The following is a 23,006-nucleotide window of genomic DNA, read 5'->3' as shown; positions in this document are numbered from 1 at the left end:
CAATAGCCAAAGGTTGAATGCCATGTAAATGAAATATGGAGAGGAACGGCTGGAGAGAAAGACAGGTTCTCTGTAATATGAGGTAAAATGAACTGACCTTTTCGTAGACAGAACTTTGGCCTTTAGCTGTAACTCTAGGACAGAACTAACAATTTAATCAGCAGGAGTTTCTGGCATATTTCCAAAAACTTAGAGTATACGTAGCAGTAAAATAATGCAAAGCTAAGGATAGTCTTGATAGCTGTGTGTTGTCAAACTCCTAAGAAAAAGTGATTTAGTGGAGGTCCTGTCAGCTATGTTTTTTTTTCTTTGTCCTATCGAGAAATAGCTAAAATATTTACTTGTCCTTGTATTTATAGCTTAAAATACTCACCCATCCTGATATTTCAAATAATGTTCTATAAAAGGTGTTTAAGCTAACAGCTGGGTATTGAAAGAAAATGCTTCTTTGCAAATTTCCAAATTACATCCACTTGAGATGATAGGGAATGACATGCACTTGTGTTTGTGAAGTAATGGTGACCTGTTTAGGCAACTTGCCTTTCTCCTTGTCTCTGAATGAATTCTGTTGTAACCTTCATGTGTAGGTGTTGCTAATTTTGCACCTTAGTCTGCTCTGCAGCTCTTTTTCTGCATCAAGTAATCTTGAATCTTTATGTGGAAGTTGAAAGGAATATGAAAAAGCATGCAAATTGGGTTGTGATGCACAGAAGTGCCTACATATCAAAAGTACTTGATTGGTTTGTAGCACATTGGCACATCCTGAAGACAGGAGACATGCCATATGCATGCAAATTATTTCCTCACTTCTTAATAGGCTGTCCTTTGACGCAGGGGTAATAGCGTGCATGAATCCAAATCAGACCAATGATATGAAAGATTCCTGTCTATTAGTTGCATGGACTCTATATGAAATTAGTTCAGAAATGCTCAATTTTGTCAAGGTGGCCTACAATTTAATATAATAGGGAACAAAACTGACATCATTATCTGGAAAAGCAAAACAATGCCTGGTGTGAGGAAGGAACTTTTTAATGTGGATGCAATAGGTCACATTCCAGCCTATCTGCGGTTGGGGTTAATTAATACTGAGACCATCCTGGAGTCTGTAATGAAGACTCGATTGGTGAAGTTGCAATTGCTGCTCAGGTTTCTTTGGAGATTGCAGTCTTCTAAAGTTGGTTTGTAGGCACATTGTCAGGGACGAGGAGAGGATTTAATCTGAAAGGGTTAGATGCTGATGCTGGGTAACTGAATTGAAACTGCGGAACCAAGAAGCAATAAAGTTCTAACTTCTGCCAATGATGACCTTCCTGCCAATATTAATTATCACAGAAACGTAGTGGTGTGAATTCTGATTAAAAACAGCCTGACTTCATTCTACTGCTCTCACCATAACAGAGAATGCTAAAACCTTCAATACAGAAATTGCAATGGGGGAGTTTTTATTAACGAAATAATAAAATTGGTATAAAAATATTGCTCGGACACAAGATTGTGTTTTCACATATAAAATCAGTAAGTTTTTGAAGGTTAGGAATGTAAGCAAATAAAATTTGACAAGATCGTCAACAAGATTGTCAACACCAGGAACTGAATTTACTGTCGCAGATATGCGTCTTGCCCACTGCTCAGAGAACCAGTGGATGTCTGTGTTACTTCAGTGGGGAAGGTCTGATTGAATTTTGTGCCTTTTGGGCTCTAACGTGACCAGTACCAGGTCAGATCTTGCCTTGGGTTTCGGAACTCCGCAGAAATCGCGCTGTTGGAGGAGCAGCTGGCCCATCAGAGGAACCAGCGCCCCCTCCAGTGCAAGCAGTGCTACTGGCAGCAGTGGCTACTGCTAACACTGCACAAGGTCTTCACAAGATATTATTGTGTCAGTTTAGGAGAATCAAAGAGGCATTACCAAATCTTGGTGGGCCAAGAAAATTCCCCTTTCTGTGTGTTGGATGATGACCATTCCTGCTGGTGAATTAATGGGGAGGTACATTTTCCTGCCAATGGGATTGGGGTGCACAACAATTACACGGGCAGACCCACCATCTCATCCACTTCAGCAGGCTAGATTCCAAGTGGTGATGGGAGGGTTTCAAATTGTCTCGAAGATCTGGAGTGCCGACAGATTAAGAATGATGAATGTTAAAGGTTGGAAGGACACGCTAATTCCTTCAGAGTCTCACCCCTTCACTAGCCTAACAAAAGATAAATTTAATCAGATTGGTGAATAGGCCAAACATCTTAGACTGTATCTGGTTTATGACTATAAACAATTCAGCCAAGTATCTCTTGCCGACAAAGAGAAAAATTAGTCTATTACAAATAAAACTAACTCAAACAGGCAAAGATAATTAACAAAGGTTTACTCTGTACAAAGATAACCAGGACTCGTAATCAAACATCCTGAACCTAACATGCTGCAGCTATTGCATACATGTACAGTATTTTATGTAATGATAGCACTGTTATCCTTTGGGTATCTTACATTGCATTTCAGAAATTGGAATACGGTCCTGATGCATTTATATAGGACCCCATCCAGAAATCAACTTATTTGACAATTTTAATATGGGGCTAATTGTATTTCTACTTAATTGAATTCAGCAGCTCAACTTTCATCTCTGATCTTAATTTCCATTGAATATATTTTTTTTTAAATGCAGTCAGTTCATTATAACTCGTTTTACACTGTACAAAGTCAAAAGTTACTCCCTTTTCAACCAACCACTTCAATAAATTCCATCACTTGCTTATTCCAAAGTTACAGAGGTTGTTTGTCAGTAATTGTGTAAATATCAATGAAAGCTCTAGTTGGTGAAAATATTAAATTAAATATCTCTAGGACATTGTATTTTCTAGCAATACCTCCTGTGGTGCAGTGCAGCTAAATTTCTGTTTCACTTTGTCCTTTTAGTACTGCACAAAATAGTAAGTCGTAGCAAATTGACCTTCATTTGATCTGCTATCTCATCAGTGGTGCTGACAATCGTTCAGATAATTGTTTCTTGGAAAATCATTTAATGAGGCAACATTGCTGTATTGGCATGAGTAATGAATGACTTACAAGTAGCAGAGATTTGCTTTGTACCCTTTTTATAATGAGTTCCTGTTTACCTGGAGGACTCAATTTTCAAATGCAATGTTTTGATACTACCCCTCTGTGGATTGTATTTGTCAACAATTCATATGGCAAAGGTTTCTGTCGAGTAACTATTACATTGTATTTATGTTTCCAGCTATCTCTCTCTTCCCCACCCCTACCCCACCCAACACACACACACACACACACACACAAAACAGTGAGGTACACCAAGAAATAGTAGATAGGATATGACCTTGAGCTAGTTTAACACTCCTTGTAATTATTCTTCCTCCTCCTGAACATGTTTCTAGTTTTGGGAATTTCTGGACCTCCGTATTTCTGACTTATTGAAAAGCTGGATAGCAGCCCCTGCCCTGAATATGGGAGGTAAGAGCAGAGGAAATATTTCAGATGGGTTACGAGAATTGTGCTCTTCTTGCCCCATTGAAGTTTTACCATCAAAGCTCATTTGTTTCATATTCAGTTAGACGTAAAAGAACAATGCTGTTGTATGTTTGTATAGTGCTTTTCAAAAGCAATGTGTGTCTGAAAGGGTTATAGAAGTGCTTTTTGAAGAGTAGCCTCCATTTGTAATTGTAAGATCCTGCCTTCTCAAAATTCCCTCCTGTCTTTTACCTTCCCATTAGCAAGTCTTAATCAGATGCCAGCTGGCTGCCTACTGCTGCCTGACCCACTAGTACCAAAGTGCCACATCCCTGCCAATTTCGAGCAAGCTATCCATAGTGAGGAGGACTGCTATCAGTGACCGATGAAAGTTTTTTAATCACAACACGATTTCTTGATCTTTAATTTCGGTGACCCGAGCTTTGCTTCTGTTGTATTTTATATGAATAAACATACAAAAACATGTCTTTTATGACCCTGGGTAATCCCAAATCACTTTACAGACATCTAATTACTTTTCAAAAGGATTAATTTCTATTGTTATTATGTAGGCAAATGTGGCAGGCAATTTGGGTACAATAGGTCTGACAACAGCAAAGTTATGATGAATATTGTTTTGGTGGTGTTCGTTCAGAGGTAAGTTGTGGTCAGCACCCAAAAGGGAATTTCTCTTTGCCCTCACAGATATATTCCATGAGATCTACCTGATGAGCAGGCAGACAAGTCAACAAAATATGTTTAGAAAACAAAAAGTGCTGGAAATCACAGTGGGTCAGGCAGCATCTCTGGAGAGAGACGTGAAGCCAGCTCTGATGAAGAAACATCTAAACTTGAAATTTTAGCTTGCTCTTTCCAGAGATGCTGCCTGACCCACTGTGACTTCCAGCATTTTTTTGTTTTCAGTACAGATTCCAGCATCTGCAGTAATTTGCTCCTAAAATATGGTTTAGATTCCCAAGGCATTTCACTTTAGCATCAGCCTCTGCAGCATGTGTGTAGATCCTGACATGGAACTTGACCCCACAATTTTCTGAGTCAAGCGAGAAGGATGTCACAAAACCAAGCAGACACTTAGCACGGCAAGTGTTATTTTTGCAGCGTGCTTCTCAACACAACTTTTGAGAAATAGCTAAATTATTTGTGCATGTTCATGTTTGCTTCCGTGTTGCGAAATAATGGATTTTCATTTCTGCATCTATTCCAGACTCTGCAGTTGCAAATATTTTTTACCATTGCACCGTAAGCAGTTGTGACTTTGTCAATTAACACCAAATTGAAGCAGATGTGCTGTAGCAGTATCTCTGTGTTGTTTTCAGTGCAAGAGAGATTTTATTTAGAATTCAGACAGCCTTGGGTTAGGTAGTGTACAAAATTCTCCTCAAATGTAAAAATCTGTTTAAAATTATTTGGAAAAATTAGTTTAATTTCTTTCTTAGGACTGTACTCTCAAGCAACTCATTACCTGTTCTTTGCAAATTTGTAGGGTTGGAGGGTACTCATTTGCACATAAATAGCCATTAACTTGATGTATTCCCAAAGCAGGCTTGTTCTTAGTGGCAATGGTGACCTAAATTACTAATTTTTCCAAAGTTATTTCAAATTTTTCCTTCTAACTTGAATATTTTTGGTTAATGCATTTTTGCCTCATGATTAAAATGTAATTTGAATGTGGAATATTTAAATATGGTAATATTATTGTCATTGAACCAGCTAATTTTTGAAAATATTAGAAGAATTAAGGTATTGAGATTCATCAGCTGCATTAAGTAATTAGAATAGAATAATGTCCCTGTATAACTGCTTTTCAATATAAAAGGACATATCACATAACCCCAAGGAAGCAGGAAACAATACAGTATTTTATGAACTTAATATCATCATGAGTGTGTGCCAGGTTCACGGACCTCATTTCATTATCCTGACCGACCCAAATGATCTTGCCGTTGAACCCTCATCCTCATTTATGTCTTTCCCAAGTATGAATTGCCCTGTTCAATTTTAATTCTGTCATATTCCTTTGACCTCCCCAAACCCCTTGTGATCCACTGTTACCACTACTTCACAACTGGATGGAGAGAATGCTATCCACTAAAGTCATTTTCTTTTTGACAATAGGATTTTTCCAATGAAATTCAAGATGGCTTTCAGTGTTTTAAGTATCAATTGAGACATGACCTTTTTTATAGACAGAGAAGTTTCGACTATGAAGTTTGTTATATGGATAAATCCCATTTTAAAATGTTATATTGTTTCAATTTTCAAATGGTATTTCAGCTAAGATGCTGGATTTTAAATAAAATGTCTCATCTGCAATATATTCCATATGTAAGCGTGATGAAAGAACAGATTTTGTTTGAAGAATGTTTATCAAAGGTCTTTTGCTCTATAGATTTTCGATGTTAATGTGGCAAAGCAGTTTAGTGGACAGATGTTAAAGAATGAGAAACATAGAAACTTTGGTTACATGACTGGTCATTTATGTAAAGCAATCGGTCCTTCATATAAAGCAACGGACAAAGCACACTTACCTTCAATACTTTATCAGATTCTGATTATAAAGTATGCTATTTTCCATATTACATAGAACAATGGCAGATTGCTGAAACTTTCTGGAAATTGTGTTCTGTTTGTTCATATATTGATTGGCTGAGTGTCTTCCATCTCTGTCATTATGATAACATAGATATATTAAAGCAAATTGATGGTTCAAATTCAGCTTTGTTTTACTGGCACGCTTTTCAGTCTACTTCAGGAAAGAGTAGAATATGCATGTGATGGCACACATGAATCACTGTATCTCATGAGGCGATATATTGTAACTCATGCTTGGTTTAACTGCATATATGACAATGAAGATGTTGCCATCTGAAAGGGGATTAAAAGTTGATTGGGCTCCCCCCTTACAAACCAAGGAAATATTGAATGCAGACCCAAAGTGTGTTCCAAACCAAGATGATTGAACATTCATTTAAAATTGAGATACAAAGGAATTTCTTCTCCCAGGGGATAGGGAATATCTTGAATTCTCTACCCCAGAGAGTTGCAGAGCCTAGAGTCAACTGATGTTATTTAAAGAGGAGGTTGATAGATTTTTGCAACATCGTGGAACACAGGACGATGTGGAGCTGGCTCAAAAGAGGTGTTGAGGCATTGGGCATGATCTCTGAATGGTGGGGCAGACTTGAGGGGAAGTATGGCCGCCTCCTACCCCGATTTCTTATGGCCTTATCGATTGGTTTTGTTGGAGAGAAGAGTGATATACTCTACCTGTTATATATGGAAGGATGTACTGGTATGTGTGAGTAATTCAGATTGTTGTCTGAATTTTGGCAACATCGCTTTCTCCGGTTCATTGCATTTTTTCACTCTTGCTGGATCTCTTCATCTTTTACAGAAATTGTATAAAGGATATATATGGAAGTAGCACTTTTATTGTTGGAAGCTGCAAAACTCTGTTGCTTGTGCTTTAAGCAGGATCTACACTGGGTGTGAACTCACTTATTCATAAAGTGCTTGAAAGGCTGCTGTGACTGATTACTAGCAGAAACGAATACTGTAGAGGTTGATGAGGGAGAATGCTATTTTCCTAAGGGGGAAGACTTAGATAGTTTTGCTGATTTTACCACTACGTACTGACACTTGTGTGGAAAAAGGTTTTATGTGCCTGGTTCCTCAGTGTCTCTGAGTTGTGTTTAATAAAAGTCTCATGCAACACGACCATAGCAACTGGATAAATGTGAAAGCTCTACTCTCCAGTAATACCTAGATTAATGAATTCAGGAATAATCAATAGTTCCAGCTCAATATAGATTATGTGCAACCTTGCTCAGAGGAGTCTAATGTTAGAAAATTACTGAAGTGTCCAACAGGCAGAAGTACTGTAAAACAGCAGCCCCCACAGTGGTTTCCTTTGATCCTTAGGAATGAAAGGACAGGAGATCAGCTCAGGCCTAAATGAGATTACGGATGGTTCAGGAGCTTATCTGGTCTAATGCTAACTAGTATGGCTTTGCTCATCCGAGGGGCTTTGCAGCAGACACTCTTTATCATGTACCATCATTCTGCTTCACAGTGGCAGACATTAATCCCTCCTTCAGCCTCATCCAGTTAACAGCTTCTGGGCGAGCAGTACTGAGTGCAAACGGTGCTCTCCTCCTGGGTGTAGGATGTACCTGACACTGATTCATACCCAAGTATGTTTGATGTGGGAAGACAAGATAATTGGAAAATTTAACGCTTTCCTGTTCAAAGAGTGGTTTGGCACAGAGTAATGTGGCTTGAAATTTGTGCATTCCAGCCAACTTTAGTCACCCCAATATCGCTTCACATATAGGCAACCTTAATTCTTTAAATATGGATAATCGTAACCATTAACATGTCTGAATGCAGCTAAAAGTTAACCAGCATTTACTGATTACCAATGAGCTTATTTATTTGACATTGATATGCATAGTTATGACTGAGGCAGGATTTCTGATTATATTTTGTTGATAAAATGGCAAAACTAGTCAAATAGAATCTGCATGAACTGCCCAGAATATGTAACAGTTGGATTTATTTATTGTGACGTGTACTGGAATAAGCCTGAATTGTGAACTAATGTTCTCTGCTGTTCCATGGCACTGAGCTAATGGGAAAAAAGAATGATAGAGTAATACTGTATTTTCCCATCTTTATAAACCTCAATGCAGTAAAGTAAAAATACCTTTGAAGTGCAGTCACTGCTGTCATGTAGGGAAACAGCAGTCACTGTATTTCAAAAGGAAATTTATCGATGTAATAAACTTCTCAGTTCTGAATGTTTCAGCAGTCATACTAATTGCATTAATTAAAATGCATGTCACATCATTTTTCTTTTTCAAAAATTGGCTTCTGAGTATCATTGGAGCCAGAATTGGATAGCGTTTGAGTCTAATTGAGCATGTGTTGATCCATTGTTTTGAGAAGAATATAAGTCATAGATTAAGGAAAGGAGAAAAAAGAAGCTGCTTTGCCCATACAAGTACCTTTTACCCCCAACAGTACGATGGGGGTTTGGGGTTAGTAGGGGGTGGGGTGGATAATTGCTGAGGTTTTTTGTAAGATGTTATAAAGCAGTAGTATGGTTTCAAGGTTGGCTTAGTGACAGGAAGCAAAGTACAATAGGGGTTGGAAGCTTTTGAGACCATGACTAGAGTGCACTGGTATTACTGAAGTGTCAGGATTGGATCCATTACTTGTTTCAATTTTCACAAAACAACCTTGACAGGGAGTAGCATTATAAAGTTTGCGGATTAAATCAAAGTTGACAAATTAATCGCTTTTGACAAGGACAGTTGTAGGATTTGATGTGATACAGAACGGTTGCTTGAATAGACACAGATATGGCAGATGGAGTTCAATACAGAGGAGTGTGAATTCATATGTTTTGGAAGACTAATCTAGAAAGATGGTGCACGCTAAAGGACAGGATTCTGAAAAGTGCCAGTGACCAGAGAAACCTTGATGTCCATATGCACAATCCTTAATATTGATGAGCTGTTTAAAGAAGTATTGAGGTTACAAGAAACACAGTATTAAAGCAAAGGTAGAGAACTTGAACTTTATGTATCACTGGTTAGACCTCCGCTGAAATGCTCAGGACAGCTCTAAACCACAATTTCAGGACAGATGGAAAAGCCTCAGAAAGGAAGAAATTCACTGGCATATTACCAAAGTTGAGGAGCTTCATTTATGAAGAGAGATTGGAAAGCTGTCCTTGGAGGTGGTGGAACAGAGATTTTTAAAATACCCAGATCTTTGGATGTTCGTCCCTCAATTCAACCAGCATCTACATGACATAACTCAGGAATGTGATGGAATGCTCCCTACTTGCCTGAATGAGTGCAGCTCCAACAACACACAAGAAGCTTGACATCATCCAAGACAAAGCAGCCTTCTTGACTGGCACTCCATCTACCACTCTCAACAGTCACTCTCTTCACAACTGGTGCTACAACTGCAATAAACATCATTAGTAAGATGCACCGCAGCAATTGAACATCACCTCCCAAACCTGAGGGCTGTACTGCCTTTAAAGCAAAGTACTGCGCATACTGGAGATCTGAAATAAAATGTTTCAGAGAAAATTAGCAGGTTTAGCAACATCTGGGGAGAGAAGAACAAACTTAATATTTTGAGTCCTGAATGACTCTTCTTCCTAACTTCAGCCTGCGACTGTCAAAAGGAGGCCTGGTGACACAGACAGTCGCCCAAGGGTGGAATCGAACCCAGGTCCGTGGTGCTAAAAGGCAGCAATCGCTGTGCCAGCATGTTGCTCCAGCTTCCAAATTCACCATCACCTCGGGGGAAAGTTCAGCCTATTAATTCAAATTAGGAACTGAGCTGAAATTAAGACACATCAGAAAGGGGCGAGATGTACATTAAAGGGGCTTAAGCTTTTTAATCACTAGTTTATTTTGAGCTTTTTGAATAACCATTTCAAAAATATTGGCCTTTTCACAATACTTGGCAAAGATGCAAGTTATCCCAGTGAGAAGAACTCCCAAGAACAGATTAATTGGTATTATTGTGCAATTCCTGACAGGCGTGGTTGAACAGTGAGTGGAACAAGCTCAGCTCTTTACATTAACCATGTTCCCAATGAGAATTTGTGTCTATTGCATTGGCTCTCTGATTGCAACCAATGCCATCATGTAGAGCACCTTAATTGAACATGACCAGAAAAGAGTCTTGTCTGATGGTGTAGTAGGTAATATCCTCAATTAATCAGTGTTGGAAAGAGAGATTAGCCATCTAGGATTCCCTTTCTTGATTACAACATGTGATAGCTTAAGAAGTGCATTACTTCGAATGGTTTTGAATTTGACTTCAACGTTATTTTCCTGTAAATTGTATGGTCTGTAAACTTTAGTTATCTGGAATAACCTAGAGAAAAACTGCTTTTAGGGAGAGTATCCAATAGCACCAAATAGCTATACTTTTGTGCCCCAGCATTTATTATGAGAAGAAGACAAATGGAAACTAATTCTCAAAACGTGTTTAGGCAGTAAAGCTGAGTATACTTGATTTGTAACAGAAAAAAATGAAGAAAATAATATAAGGCAGTTAGCACAATATCTATAACACTCATGAGTCGAGATAAAGACAGTTGTTTCTCTTTCCAAGGGAGTCATTCAACAAATAGCATCATGAATCTGAAGTGTAAGGTGTTATGTAAAATTGATCAGAAATGCACTGTTTGCAAAAAGAAGCCCACAAACAATCGATTTGTAATTATAAATGCTTGTTTGTCAATTTGTCTGTTTGTGTTGGGTGGCAGCTTTCTCTCTTTAACAACATTGGAAGCATGGCTGCCAAAATATACCCACTTAAGGGGCTCATACTGTGGAGCAGGCAGACTGCCCATAATTTCATTGTTGGGACTGATTTCAATCGAGTGATTTCAGTAATATGCAATGGCAGCCTGAAGTTTCTGAGCAAGGGAGCCACTCTTTCTAACTGTGTCTAGCTTCAGAGGTTCCCGGTAGTTTTGAAGGTTGCCCTGATGGGTAGCAAATCATATTATGCTTTATTCATATATTTCAGCTGCGGCGCTACAACATTGTTATGGAATTTAATAACTCAAATGCAATAATAATGTGTGAGCATTAATGTAGAATCCCAATTGAGTCAACCAGAAGATAACTGGAAGGGAAAATAGTGGCACATTTCTACAGGTTGTTTTTAATCAGCATGTTATTTAGTTTATCAGGCGGCTGATATAATATGTTCTAACCTACTCTTCCAAACAGGTTTGTTAATGTCTCCTTTTCTTCAGAAGCATTGATTCCCTGCAGATATATCTGTATTAAACCTGTGGAAACTTGCACCTTCAAAATTAGATTAGGTAGCAGAAACACTACTTCTGAAATGGAAGAAAATTGAGTGTGTTATTGAATTCATGCCACATTGTCTCAAAATGAGATATAGTATCATATAGTGGCACTGCTCCCTTATAATAGGCAAAACCAGACGTCGCTCATGATTGTTGAATTTAATTGGTGAGTAGTCCCACGTGGTGGAACATTGGAATCGGTCTTATTTTAATCATAGAATGTTTTTCAAAAAAATAAAAACTCTGAGGTTTTGTTTATTTTGCACATTTAGCTTTCAGCTTTAGTAAAAAAGAATATAAGTTTCATTAGTCTTCAGTGAAGTCCTGATAAATCAAATGTATTAGATTTATTTGAAAAGTTGAGCATCATGTTAAATTGTGATTCTTTTTAATATTTGAATTATAGCTGGAAAAAGCAAGTATTTTTTTTCTCCCTGGCTTTTTTTTCATATACACATTTGTATGAACACAGAAAATATTAGTTTTAATTATTGCTACACTGACATACACAAGTCACATGCATTGAGTAAATAAAGTTGTTAAATTGATATTGAAGTGCACCTTTGTTCATTTTAATTCTCTTTAGTACTACAATAGCATTTCTCTACTGAAATTGTAAACGTAATATTTCTAGATGTTCCTCATTATTGTTTTGGGGAAAATTATTTTCATCACAATGAGATGTAGTAATGTGTGATTATAGTATTCAGGTGTTTCATTGTGTTTCAGGTGTGTGTAGACAGGCAATAATGGTTGCCTGCAATTTTGCCTCTTTCCAAACCTTATTTTATTTGATTAAAATAATGCAAGATGTTAGCTGTGTTGTGGGTCCGACAGTTCAAGAGGGATCAAAATTGATATGTATTTTGCCTCCAGGTCACTTGTCTCTGATGGTGTAATGTTTGTTATCTCCTGTAATTTAAGAACTAGACATGGGTATTGAACAAACTAGCTGCATGTTTATAAACAGATCACTGTTATTTTGATTCACAGGTACTTCGGCCTGTGGACTAACATTAAGCTATTTGATCACAAATAGTAGCATGCTTCCATCAGTGTGTCATGCTCTCAGTTCATTTGCTATGATCTCGTGATGATATTCTGAGCATGTCTCCTCAGGTATACTGACTTATTGCTGTGATTCATAACACAGCAAGAATTGTTAACACAGTAAGATTTTTGTTTGCCCAAGACTTCACTGGCATCCTAAAATTCATCCAGAAAAACTTCAGTTCGTCCGAATCTCTGCAACCTGCTGAAATGAAGTAACAGTTCTCAAAGGAACATGGAGCTGTCAGTATCAGGTTCTCAACTGAATAAATGTCAAATCCAGCAATTCTTTCATGAGAGTACTACACTTTTACAGAAATATTTCCTGGATATTTCTCCGTAGGGTGGACCAGTATATAGCAAAGTTAAAAAATCACACAACACCAGGTTATAGTCCAATGGGTTTAATTGGAGCACTAGCTTTTGGAGCGCCGCTCCTTCATCAGGTGGTTGTGGACACCAGCACCTGATGAAGGAGCGTCGCTCCGAAAGCTAGCGCTTCCAATTAAACCTGTTGGACGATAACCTGGTATTGTGTGATTTTTAACTTTGTACACCCCAGTCCAACACCGGCATCTCCGAATCAGTATATAGCGAGTTGCAATGGTGAAATTCCAATCACATGTCGTTCCTAATATATTGCTTATGATGAAGATATTGCCTCACTTTGCCATTTGGGATTCTTTTATTTTGAGTATTTCTATCTGGACGTTTTAACTGCAAACTGGGAGTTTTTTTTGTGAAACGTGTTATATTCTGTTATCTTCTGGTGCACCTTTTCCCTGCTATTCACGAGGCCTCACATCAGTGGGGATAGTGGCAGCTGCTTGAAATTGCTAGTTTTCGGTTTTATGCAAGCCAAGGATTGACCTGTTGCTTTCATCCACTTGCTCGTAACACAGCCTTGCTGTATAACTGGGAGAGTTTTCTCTGAAACATATTTTTACTGTTAGTAGATCATGTACTACTGTATACCATGAGAGCACAATGCAATCAAAGAGTAATCTCAAAGAAAACAGCAGGTGGGTGCAACAAATGTACAAGTGGTCTCAGAGTACAGATTAAGCATAAAATTGAGATGCGAGGTGCATAAAATAACATCTTAAAATTTGCAATTGGTATTGTCACGAGAATAGCGGGGTATGTCCTCAGAGCAGTCTGTAAATTTTAAATTTGAATGAACTCATTTTCATCTCCCTTTTTGGTTTTGAAGCATTTCAATTTAGAGATAATTTGTAACGTAGCTTTATGCTTTAAACAAGATAATAGGTTATAGTATTGCACAAGTGTTGAAGTAAACGTTCTATTGACTAAAATTCAGATGCACAGCTTTCAAATATGTGAGGGTAAAAGTTCTGGAAAGAGATAGGTGAGATTATTGTCTGGTACTATTGTCCAGCTTGCTTGAAGGTTCTCCTTTTGACATGAAGGGGTTGAAAACTTGAAGTTAGAATTCAACTGCTGTGATGGCTTCTGTAGTTGAATAGTTAGAGCTGGCTCCTACAGCTGGTCTGAGGGAAAACAGGTCCTGGGAGTGAGTGAAAGTTTCTTTGTTTTGCTTTTGCAGCACTGCAGGTTGTGACTTTCTCTAACCTGATTCTGTACAATGGCCCTGGAGACTCTCAAGTCCCTCTCTTGCAAAGTAGTGGCTCCTTCACAATGTTTCGCTCATGGTCTCTGCATAAAAAGATTGTCATAACCAAAATATTCATACCTATCACATCCTTCATACATATCAAAACCTAAAATGCATGCTGTCAAAAACCTGACGGTTCAGGCTTCTATTGATTAGCCTAAGTCGGGGGCACAAACCCATTTGTTATCTTTTAGTCAAAACAATTAACTTTTTAACAATTTTTACTTCAATCTGAATGGTCTGCTCTGTGTTCGGTTTATTGGTGAGGTAGGGAAAGCTATTCCTGCCTCCAGGGAACCGTTCCTGAGGAGTTTCTGTTTACCCTTTGAAACGTTCACTGAATTTCAGAACGGCTTCAGTGATTTTGTCTTCAGACAAATTGTACAGTTTCCATTCAGTAGCAGCTGAATCAAAAATGGTAGCCAGGTGACTCCTGGGTGCCATTTTGTTAGTTTCCTTGTGTTCATTTTAAGTGAGCTTTCCTTACAAAATGGTGATGACTGTCCTTTTGAGTACGAATGATGATGGGGACGCGGACCCAGCATATTGGACATGGAGATGGCCATGCAGCCCCAATCTGATACACAGTGAGCAACAGCTGGGATATTGGAGTGTCGTCACGTGCTAGTTTAGGACTTTGTTCGTAGGCAGCAATGGGATGTTGAAATCAGCCCTTTTCAAAACTGACAAAAGCCCACATCGGTCAGGGCTCCCCAGTGAGTAACTTCTTGGGCTGATCCAAGCAGCTCCTTCTGCTTCATGCTTCACCTTTTAGGAAATACAGTAGCACAGTGCTAATGTGATTAGCAATGCAGGAAATTCTGGAGAAATGGGTTTGAATTCAACCACGGCATATGGTAAAATTTCAATTCAAATTGAAAACAAAAATCTGGAATTAGCAGAAGCTGGCCTTAGGGCAACTGTGTGACCATTAGAACACAGAACATAGAAGAATACAGCGCAGTACAGGCCCTTTGGCCCTCGATGTTGCGCCAATCCAAGCCCACCTAACCTACACTAGCCCACTATCCTCCATATGCCTATCCAATGCCCGCTTAAATGCCCATAAAGAGGGAGAGTCCACCACTGCTACTGGCAGGGCATTCCATGAACTCACGACTCGCTGAGTAAAGAACCTACCCTTAACATCTGTCCTATACCGACCCCCCCTTAATTTAAAGCTATGCCCCCTTGTAATAGCTGACTCCATACGTGGAAAAAGGTTCTCACGGTCAACCCTATCTAAACCCCTAATCATCTTGTACACCTCTATCAAGTCACTCCTAAACCTTCTTTTCTCCAATGAAAACAACCCCAAGTGCCTCAGCCTTTCCTCATACGATCTTCCTACCATACCAGGCAACATCCTGGTAAACCTCCTCTGCACCCGTTCCAGTGCCTCCACATCCTTCCTATAGTATGGCGACCAAAACTGCACACTCCAGGTGCGGCCGCACCAGAGTCTTATACAACTGCAACATGATCTCAGGACTCCGGAACTCAATTCCTCTACCAATAAAAGCCAGTACGCCATATGTCTTCTTCACCGCACTATTTACCTGGGTGGCAACTTTCAAAGATCTGTGTACATGGACACCAAGATCCCTCTGCTCATCCACACTACCAAGTATCCGACCATTAGCCCAGTACCCCATCTTTTTGTTACTCTTACCAAAGTGAATCACCTCACACTTAGCTACATCGAACTCCATTGTCGATTGTATTGATGTCAACAACAGAAGGACGCAAGATCAGTTCATCAAGGGCTAATTGCTGAAGGATCTGGTTGAGAACTGTGACCTTGATTATAGATGGTCTGCTCAGCAGGCTGTTGAAGTGTTCCACCCAGGTGTCTCTGATTTCTGCCTGATCTTTGCTAAAGGTTAGCTGATTGGCCAAGAGCACTGGTATAGAGCCCGTCCTGAAGGGTGCATAAACAAACTTAGCAGAACTGAAGAGCTTTTTTAAATTGTGGGAATCTGCATTTTTTTTTACATATTATGCAGCATAGCTAAATAATATAACTATGCATGGAGTATTTAAATATATACTTGAATCAGTATGTTTCTAATCTGAGGATTTTGAAGACATGATCAAGTCTGCTATTGCGTGAATGTAATTTCACACGAGAAAACCACAAATTATCCAATAATCCATACAAGCGAACTCCAAATAGACTACTCATGAGTGGCTGGTAAACTTAACCCCTTAATTACATTGCAGATTTGTTGTCACCCAAATTCCAAAACTTTAAGATATAGAAATTTTATAAATAATGACTTACTTGTTGTTCCTCCATCAATATTAAAAATACGACCGTATTTGATACATTAGATAAATTTGTTCTGTATTGTAGGTGCAAACCTACACAAGAAAGTCTACAATAAAAAATGAGTGATGGTGTATTTATCTACTGCCTGAACAAATTTATTTCAGTAGTTTATTTTATGATGTTTATTTTGAAGTAAGACAGCTGTGCCATGCATTCAAGAGCATCTGAATGATATGAGACAAAATCTGACTTGGTATTGCTTGTTTTGAGGACAGAGAGAAAACATGCATGCAAACATTTTAAAAAATCTACCCAGCAATAAATGATTTTGATTTTGACTTGAATTTTTATGAGGAGATTATCAGTCATTTAAAAAGAGTTCCCAAGAGGTTTAAAGGTTTACTGTATGATACATGTTTGGTTTTGGTTACATTTTAGTAAATATTTTAATTAATTTGTTTTTTAGGAAAGCTTTACTTTTTTCTAAATATGCTATCTATAGAAAAGCTCTATGGAATGTGCAGTCTGGTTTGGAAGCATTCAGTTAACTGAAATTTATTCAGCTGGTGCCACTAGAAACTGTTTTATTTGAATTCGTATTCACTTAGAAGAATTGACTGTTTCAAACAGCATTCAAAATAACGTCATCACTTATTCCTTTGAGTTCAGTTTTACAATCTCTTCTATTCTCGATTCTCCACCCTTGTAAGTTTGACGATTACTTTCTAAGTGTCATCGTTAGACTCATCTCCACTGTCTATTGTTACTGCCTCTTGGCTTCACAGCATGAGGAGCTGCTTCTCTGTGGATCAGGTCTTGATTGCAGCTCATCTGTGATTTGAGGAGGGAAAAAAAGCACCAAGAGAAAAATGGAACAATGAATGTACAAGGGAACAGAAAAATAGCCAGACTGCCAAACCAATGTATCGGGGAAAGCAGAAAAATAGAAATGAGCAAAATGGCAGAATGAATTATTCCTAAGGGGAAAATAAACTATGCATTTTTTTTTTATCCTGGGCAGCATCATTTTGTGAACATGAAATTAAATTTGTCCAGTCAAAGCTCAACACTCTCTTTATGAGGTTCAAAATATTTCTTCAATTTTTGTTCATCTCTTCTCCTTTAGGAGTATTCACAACCGCACAAGCCAGCTCCTTCTGCAGCCTCATGTGCCACCAAACAGCCTTCCTGCACCATTAGTTGCCAAAGAGCGCCACCTAGCTATCGCCAGTGTTCTCTGGAGGAATTTTTTCCCTTTCGTGAAGAGCCAGAGACTGTCACAGACTCCTTCTCCACAGATAGCTGACATCGCTGCAGGTCAGTTTGATTTTCATTGCAAAGCTCTTTTTCAGTAGTTGGCATTTGAAAAATGCCCACTCCCCCCTATAAACAGTATGAAAGAGTAAGAAAGATTGCTGGTCCTCCCCCGAAACCTGTAGGAGACAACACACCAATGAGGTGTCATGCTGATGTTCCTGGAGGATATCCTCCCAATTTGGGACTTGGCCATGTTTCATGTGCATTCGTATTACACCTGGAGCTGCAACGTCTGCAACAGGGAAACAAAAACTTTGCTGTTGCTATAAATAACTGGTTAATTTGACTTGAAATAATGTCAGTCGTGAACCTTCTGCTGTGGAAGCACAAAAAGATGCTTAAGTTATCATAAATACAAAAATTTATTGTCTGCAGAAACAAATTAAATCTTTTTCTCATAAGATTCAAATATTTTATGATGTAGTTACTCATATTTGAGAATAGCTCTAAAATCAGTATGTTGCTAAATTCAATTGACAATTATCACTTAATCTGAAAGATTAATCAAATTTCTCCCTAGTTATCACTCCCAGATATTGATGATTATTATTCCCTTTTGCATGGATACTGTGAGAAAATATTGACATTATTAGTCAAGGAATGTGGTTGGCATTCAGTTTGGCCACTTGAGCACATGCCCTTTCACATATTTCGGAAGTTAACACACCCGAGGGATGGTTGTGATTCAGTGCAACATCGCTGTTCTGAAACTAGAATCAGTAGACTTATGGGACAATTCGAGAAGGGAATAAAACAAAAGTGCAGGATTGGCCTTAAAGAGTGAGAGAAGTGCTGGGGTGCAGCATGAGTGACCAGAGCTCAGCTCAGTGTGAGCTGGGAGGTTGAAGCAGGCTGTTGCCTCCATATTTTCAACAGAGTTGTCTGGCTGTCACATGTCAGCAAGGATCGTGATTGGAGGAGTAGTCGGAGCAGTATAAAGACTTAAATGATATGTCTTTCAGCAATATTTGTTTTCTTAAAAACATTATAAGAATGCTTTTTACATTAAACATTCCCATATTATGATTTTTTTGTAGTGTTATAATTAAAACTGAGCGTCAGTCTGTGAATGCTGATTGATTTGGAATGGGAGCCTTCAATCAATAACACTTGAGAATGACTGCTGTCTCTTGGTCAAATGACAGATGTATTGCATGTTGAATTATACCTGCAAGGGATCTGAAACAATTTGGGCTTCATTGGTATGAAACTGGAAAGCTGTGAATGCAAATGTAAGCTCTAAAGCAGTTTCAGACAGTGGGAAATTCACCTATCTTTGTGCAGACGTATTCTCTACTGCAGTGTTGGGGTGGACTCATTGAAGAATGCTCAGGGGACAACATTGTTTTGCTTGTCTAGCCCTACACAAATGTTTCTTTAACAAAGATTAAATTGCTGCCTTTTTTTTTTGGAAAGTTGTACCTGCAACAGTCCTTTGAAGACCATTCCATGGCTTCTCCATGTCAAAGACCAATGGTGTTGTGGAGGTGGAGAGGAATGGGAGGTAGATTTGATACGATGTGCATATGTTTCTCAGGGAGGTTATCTCAAACCGCTCTCAATCAATCCCACCATACGATATATTGCATTAACCTCAAAACTGGTTAGGCAGCCAATGAGCAGCAACAGTAATGCAAAGCAGATGCACTTGGCACCAATTAACAGTATCTGTATATCGTTTTATCATTAAATAAAAAATACAAATGATTGTTTGGTATGTTTATATCTGAGAGGAGAACATAACATCACGTCAAGAGGCAGTAGTTTGTGGTTTACGAAGATTTTCAATTTTTAACTATGCTGTCCATCACAGAGTGGCAACATGACTTGGAAGATCTAAGTAAGAAGCATATAAGACCTGACCCTTGCACATCAACTGAAGAAAATAACTGTTGTGAAAGTAAAGCAACTATTAAGTCTCACCATGTGGAAGGATTCTGCACCTCTGGCAGGATTCTACACCTTGTAATTTTACTCAGGGATTACATCTCACTCCAACCAGTAGGAATTGCATCTTGGTAATATTGTCCAAATCTTGGAGCACTTCAGTAAAACTCCAACTATGGCAATGTTTAAACAGAAACAGAGATTAAACCGCAATTTCTGGGTCTGGTCTCACTTTAAGTTGAATTCCATAAACTATTGCTTGCTGTCACATCAGGGGGTTGGGGGAAAGTTCAGATCCTGCCTGCTGGACTAGGAAGGAGAATCTACCTTGCTGCAGCCAGATGAAGCCTGTTCACTTTAAATATCTGCACCCATTTTTCTTCACTGAAATAATTGGCTTGTGGTCAGAGCTTACAGCTCAACTAAGAAGTGATAAGTAGCATTTGTGCTGCACAAATTCCAGGCCATGATCTAAGGCAGAATGTGAGGTCATGCATTTTGGTCAAAAGCAATGGGAAGGCACCCTATTATCTTAATGGGGAGAGACTGTGTGGTGCTCCAGTGCAGAAGGATCTTGGTCTCTTCATTCATGAATCACAGAAAACAAGTATTCAGGTACAGCAGATAATAACGAAAGCAAATGGAATGTTGCCTTTTAAAGCTAAAGGAATAGAATATAAAGGAAAGGAAGTATTGTTGCAGCTATGCAAGGTATTGGTGAGATCACACCTGGAGCATTGTGCAGAGTTTTTGGTTCTCTTATTTGAGGATAGATGTCGTGGCATTGGGGACAGTTCAAGTGTAGATTAGATTAGATTACTTACCGTGTGGAAACAGGCCCTTCGGCCCAATAAGTCCACACCAACCCGCCGAAACGTAACCCACCCAGACCCGTTCTCCTACATTTACCCCTTCACCTAACACTACGGGCAATTTAGCATGGCCAATTCACCTAACCTGCACATTTTTGGATTGTGGCAGGAAACTGGAGCACCCAGAGGAAACCCACGCAGACACGGGCAGAATGTGCAAACTCAGAGGAGGTTCACTAGATTAATCCCAGAGATGAGTGGTTTGCCGTATGAAGAGAGATTGAACAGTTGAGGCCTATAGTCTCTGGAATGTAGAAGAATGAGGGGAGATCAAATTGAGGTATTCATGTAATAAAAGGTGGATAAAATAGACGTGGAGCGGATGCTCCCTCTTGTGGGGCATTCTAGAACGAGAGGTCATAGACTTTGGATAAGAGGGAGCAAATTTAAAACAGAGTTGAGGAGAAACTACTTCTCCCAAAAGGTTGTGAATCTGTGGAATTCGCTACCCCAAAGTGTGGTGGATGCTGGGACAGTGAGTAAATGTAAGGAGGAGTTAGATAGATATTTAATTGGTAATGGGTTGAGTGGTTATGGGGAGAAGGCAGGAAAATGGGTGGGAGGAGCATATCAACCATGATCGAGTGGCAGAGCAGACTGGGCGGCACGGTGGCACAGTGGGCGGCACGGTGGCACAGTGGGCGGCACGGTGGCACAGTGGTTAGCACTGCTGCCTCACAGCGCCAGAGACCCGGGTTCAATTCCCGCCTCAGGCGACTGACTGTGTGGAGTTTGCACGTTCTCCCCGTGTCTGCGTGGGTTTCCTCCGGGTGCTCCGGTTTCCTCCCACAGTCCAAAGATGTGCAGGGTCAGGTGAATTGGCCATACTAAATTGCCCATAGTGTTAGGTAAGGGGTAAATGTAGGGGTATGGGTGGGTTTCGCTTTGGCGGGTCGGTGTGGACTTGTTGGGCCGAAGGGCCTGTTTCCACACTGTAATCTAATCTAAAATCTAACTTGATGGGCTGAATGGGCTGATACTGCTGCTATACCTTATGAACTTATAAGAATGTAACCATCATCCCTTGACATCCAATGGCATTGCCATTACTGACTCCTCCAATGTCAACATCCTGGGCACTTACAACTGACCAGAAACTGAACCAAACATGCTACTTGGTTTAATTTGATTTGATTTATTGTGGTCATGTGTACCCATGTATAGTGAAAAGCTTTGTTTGTGAGCAGGACAACCGTGTGGTTGGAGGGTTCCTAGGCGGAAGATGAGACGCTCTTTCTCCAGGCGTCGTGTTGCCATGGTCTGGCGATGGAGGAGGCCAAGGACCTGCATGTCCTTGGTGGAGTGGATGGGGGAGTTAAAGTGTTCAGCCATGGGGCGGTTGGGTTGGTTAGTGCGGGTGTCCCAGAGGTGTTCTCTGAAACGTTCTGCAAGTAGGCCAACCACAAGGGATGAATGCAGATTTCTCCAGCTTTCTCATTTCCCTCCTCCCCCCACCTCATCTCAGTCCCAACCCTCGGCCTCAGTACCGCCTTCTTGACCTGCAATCTTCTTCCCGACCTCTCCGCCTCGACCCCCTCTCTGGCCTATCACTCTCACCTTAACCTCCTTCCACCTATTGCATTCCCAACGCCCCTCCCCCAAGTCCCTCCTCCCTACCTTTTATCTTAGCCTGCTTGGCACACCCTCTTCATTCCTGAAGAAGGGCTTATGCCCGAAACGTCGATTCTCCTGCTCCTTTGATGCTGCCTGACCTGCTGCGCTTTTCCAGCAACATATATTTCAGGTTGTTATTAATGCACCATGACACCAAGCCCCCTCTATCTCCTTCCTGTATTCTGACTCATCATTGTTTGATGTGGTCTATGGGTCAGGAAGCTGAGGATCCAGTTGGATAGCGCAGATGTGGTGTTGGAGTTTTGAGATCGGTCTGGAAGGGATAATGTGTTGAATGTGTTGCTATAGTTGATGAGCAGGGGTCTGATGTAGGTGTCCTTGTTGTCCAGATATTCTAGGGATGAGTGCAGGGCTTGGGAAATGGCACCTGCTGCAGATCTGTTACATCTGTAGGCAAATTGCAGGGGATCGAGGCAGGCTGAGAGACGAGCGTTGAAGTGGGCCATGGCCAGCCTCTCAAAGCACTTCATGATTATGGAGGTCAGAGCCATTGGGCAGTTAGTCATTCAGGCATGTTGCATGTACTTTCTTTGGTACTGGGATAATGGTGTTAGACTTGATACAGGTGGGGACTTTCGCTTGTAGGAAGGAGAGGCTAAAATATTTCAGTGCATACCTCCACCAGCTGGTCCGCAGAGTATCTAAGTCCATGGTCAGTGACTCCGACCAGGTCATTTGCTTTCCTTGGGTTGACTCCCAGGAAGACCGATCTGACGTCTGCAGCAGTGACCAAGGGAACAGGTGCATCTGGGGCTGTCGTAGCAGGTGATACTGTGCTGCTGGGCATTCTGCCCAAACCGAGCATAGATAGCATTGAGCGCATCAGGGAGGAATGTGTTTGTCTGCTATCTTGTTCTGCTTCATTTTGTATCCTGTTACGCTGTTTAAGCTTTTCCACAGGCTTCAGGTATCTGCATGGTTGGTTTGGGCATTTAACTTGGTCCAGTACTACCTCTTGGTAACGCTGATGGCTCTGTGGAGATCATATCTGGATT

At 40.0% G+C, this 23,006-nt stretch overlaps 1 protein-coding gene across 1 annotated transcript in view; it reads left to right on the top strand.

Moving 5' to 3' along the window:
• Positions 1-23,006, top strand: part of mms22l (MMS22-like, DNA repair protein) — a 163,327-nt gene that overhangs the window by 82,275 nt on the left and 58,046 nt on the right. Inside the window, exon 15 of the mRNA XM_043685419.2 lies at positions 17,427-17,617. Coding sequence (XP_043541354.2) covers positions 17,427-17,617 — 191 coding nt within the window. The remainder of the gene's footprint in view (positions 1-17,426; positions 17,618-23,006) is intronic.

The sequence above is a fragment of the Chiloscyllium plagiosum genome, unplaced genomic scaffold (genome assembly GCF_037043375.1).
Source record: "Chiloscyllium plagiosum isolate Xiang-an unplaced genomic scaffold, Cpla_swu_hap1 HiC_scaffold_3, whole genome shotgun sequence".
NCBI lineage: Eukaryota > Metazoa > Chordata > Chondrichthyes > Orectolobiformes > Hemiscylliidae > Chiloscyllium > Chiloscyllium plagiosum.
The sequence above is the reverse complement of the archived record's forward strand: the minus strand, read 5'-3'. Positions and strand labels throughout refer to the sequence as shown.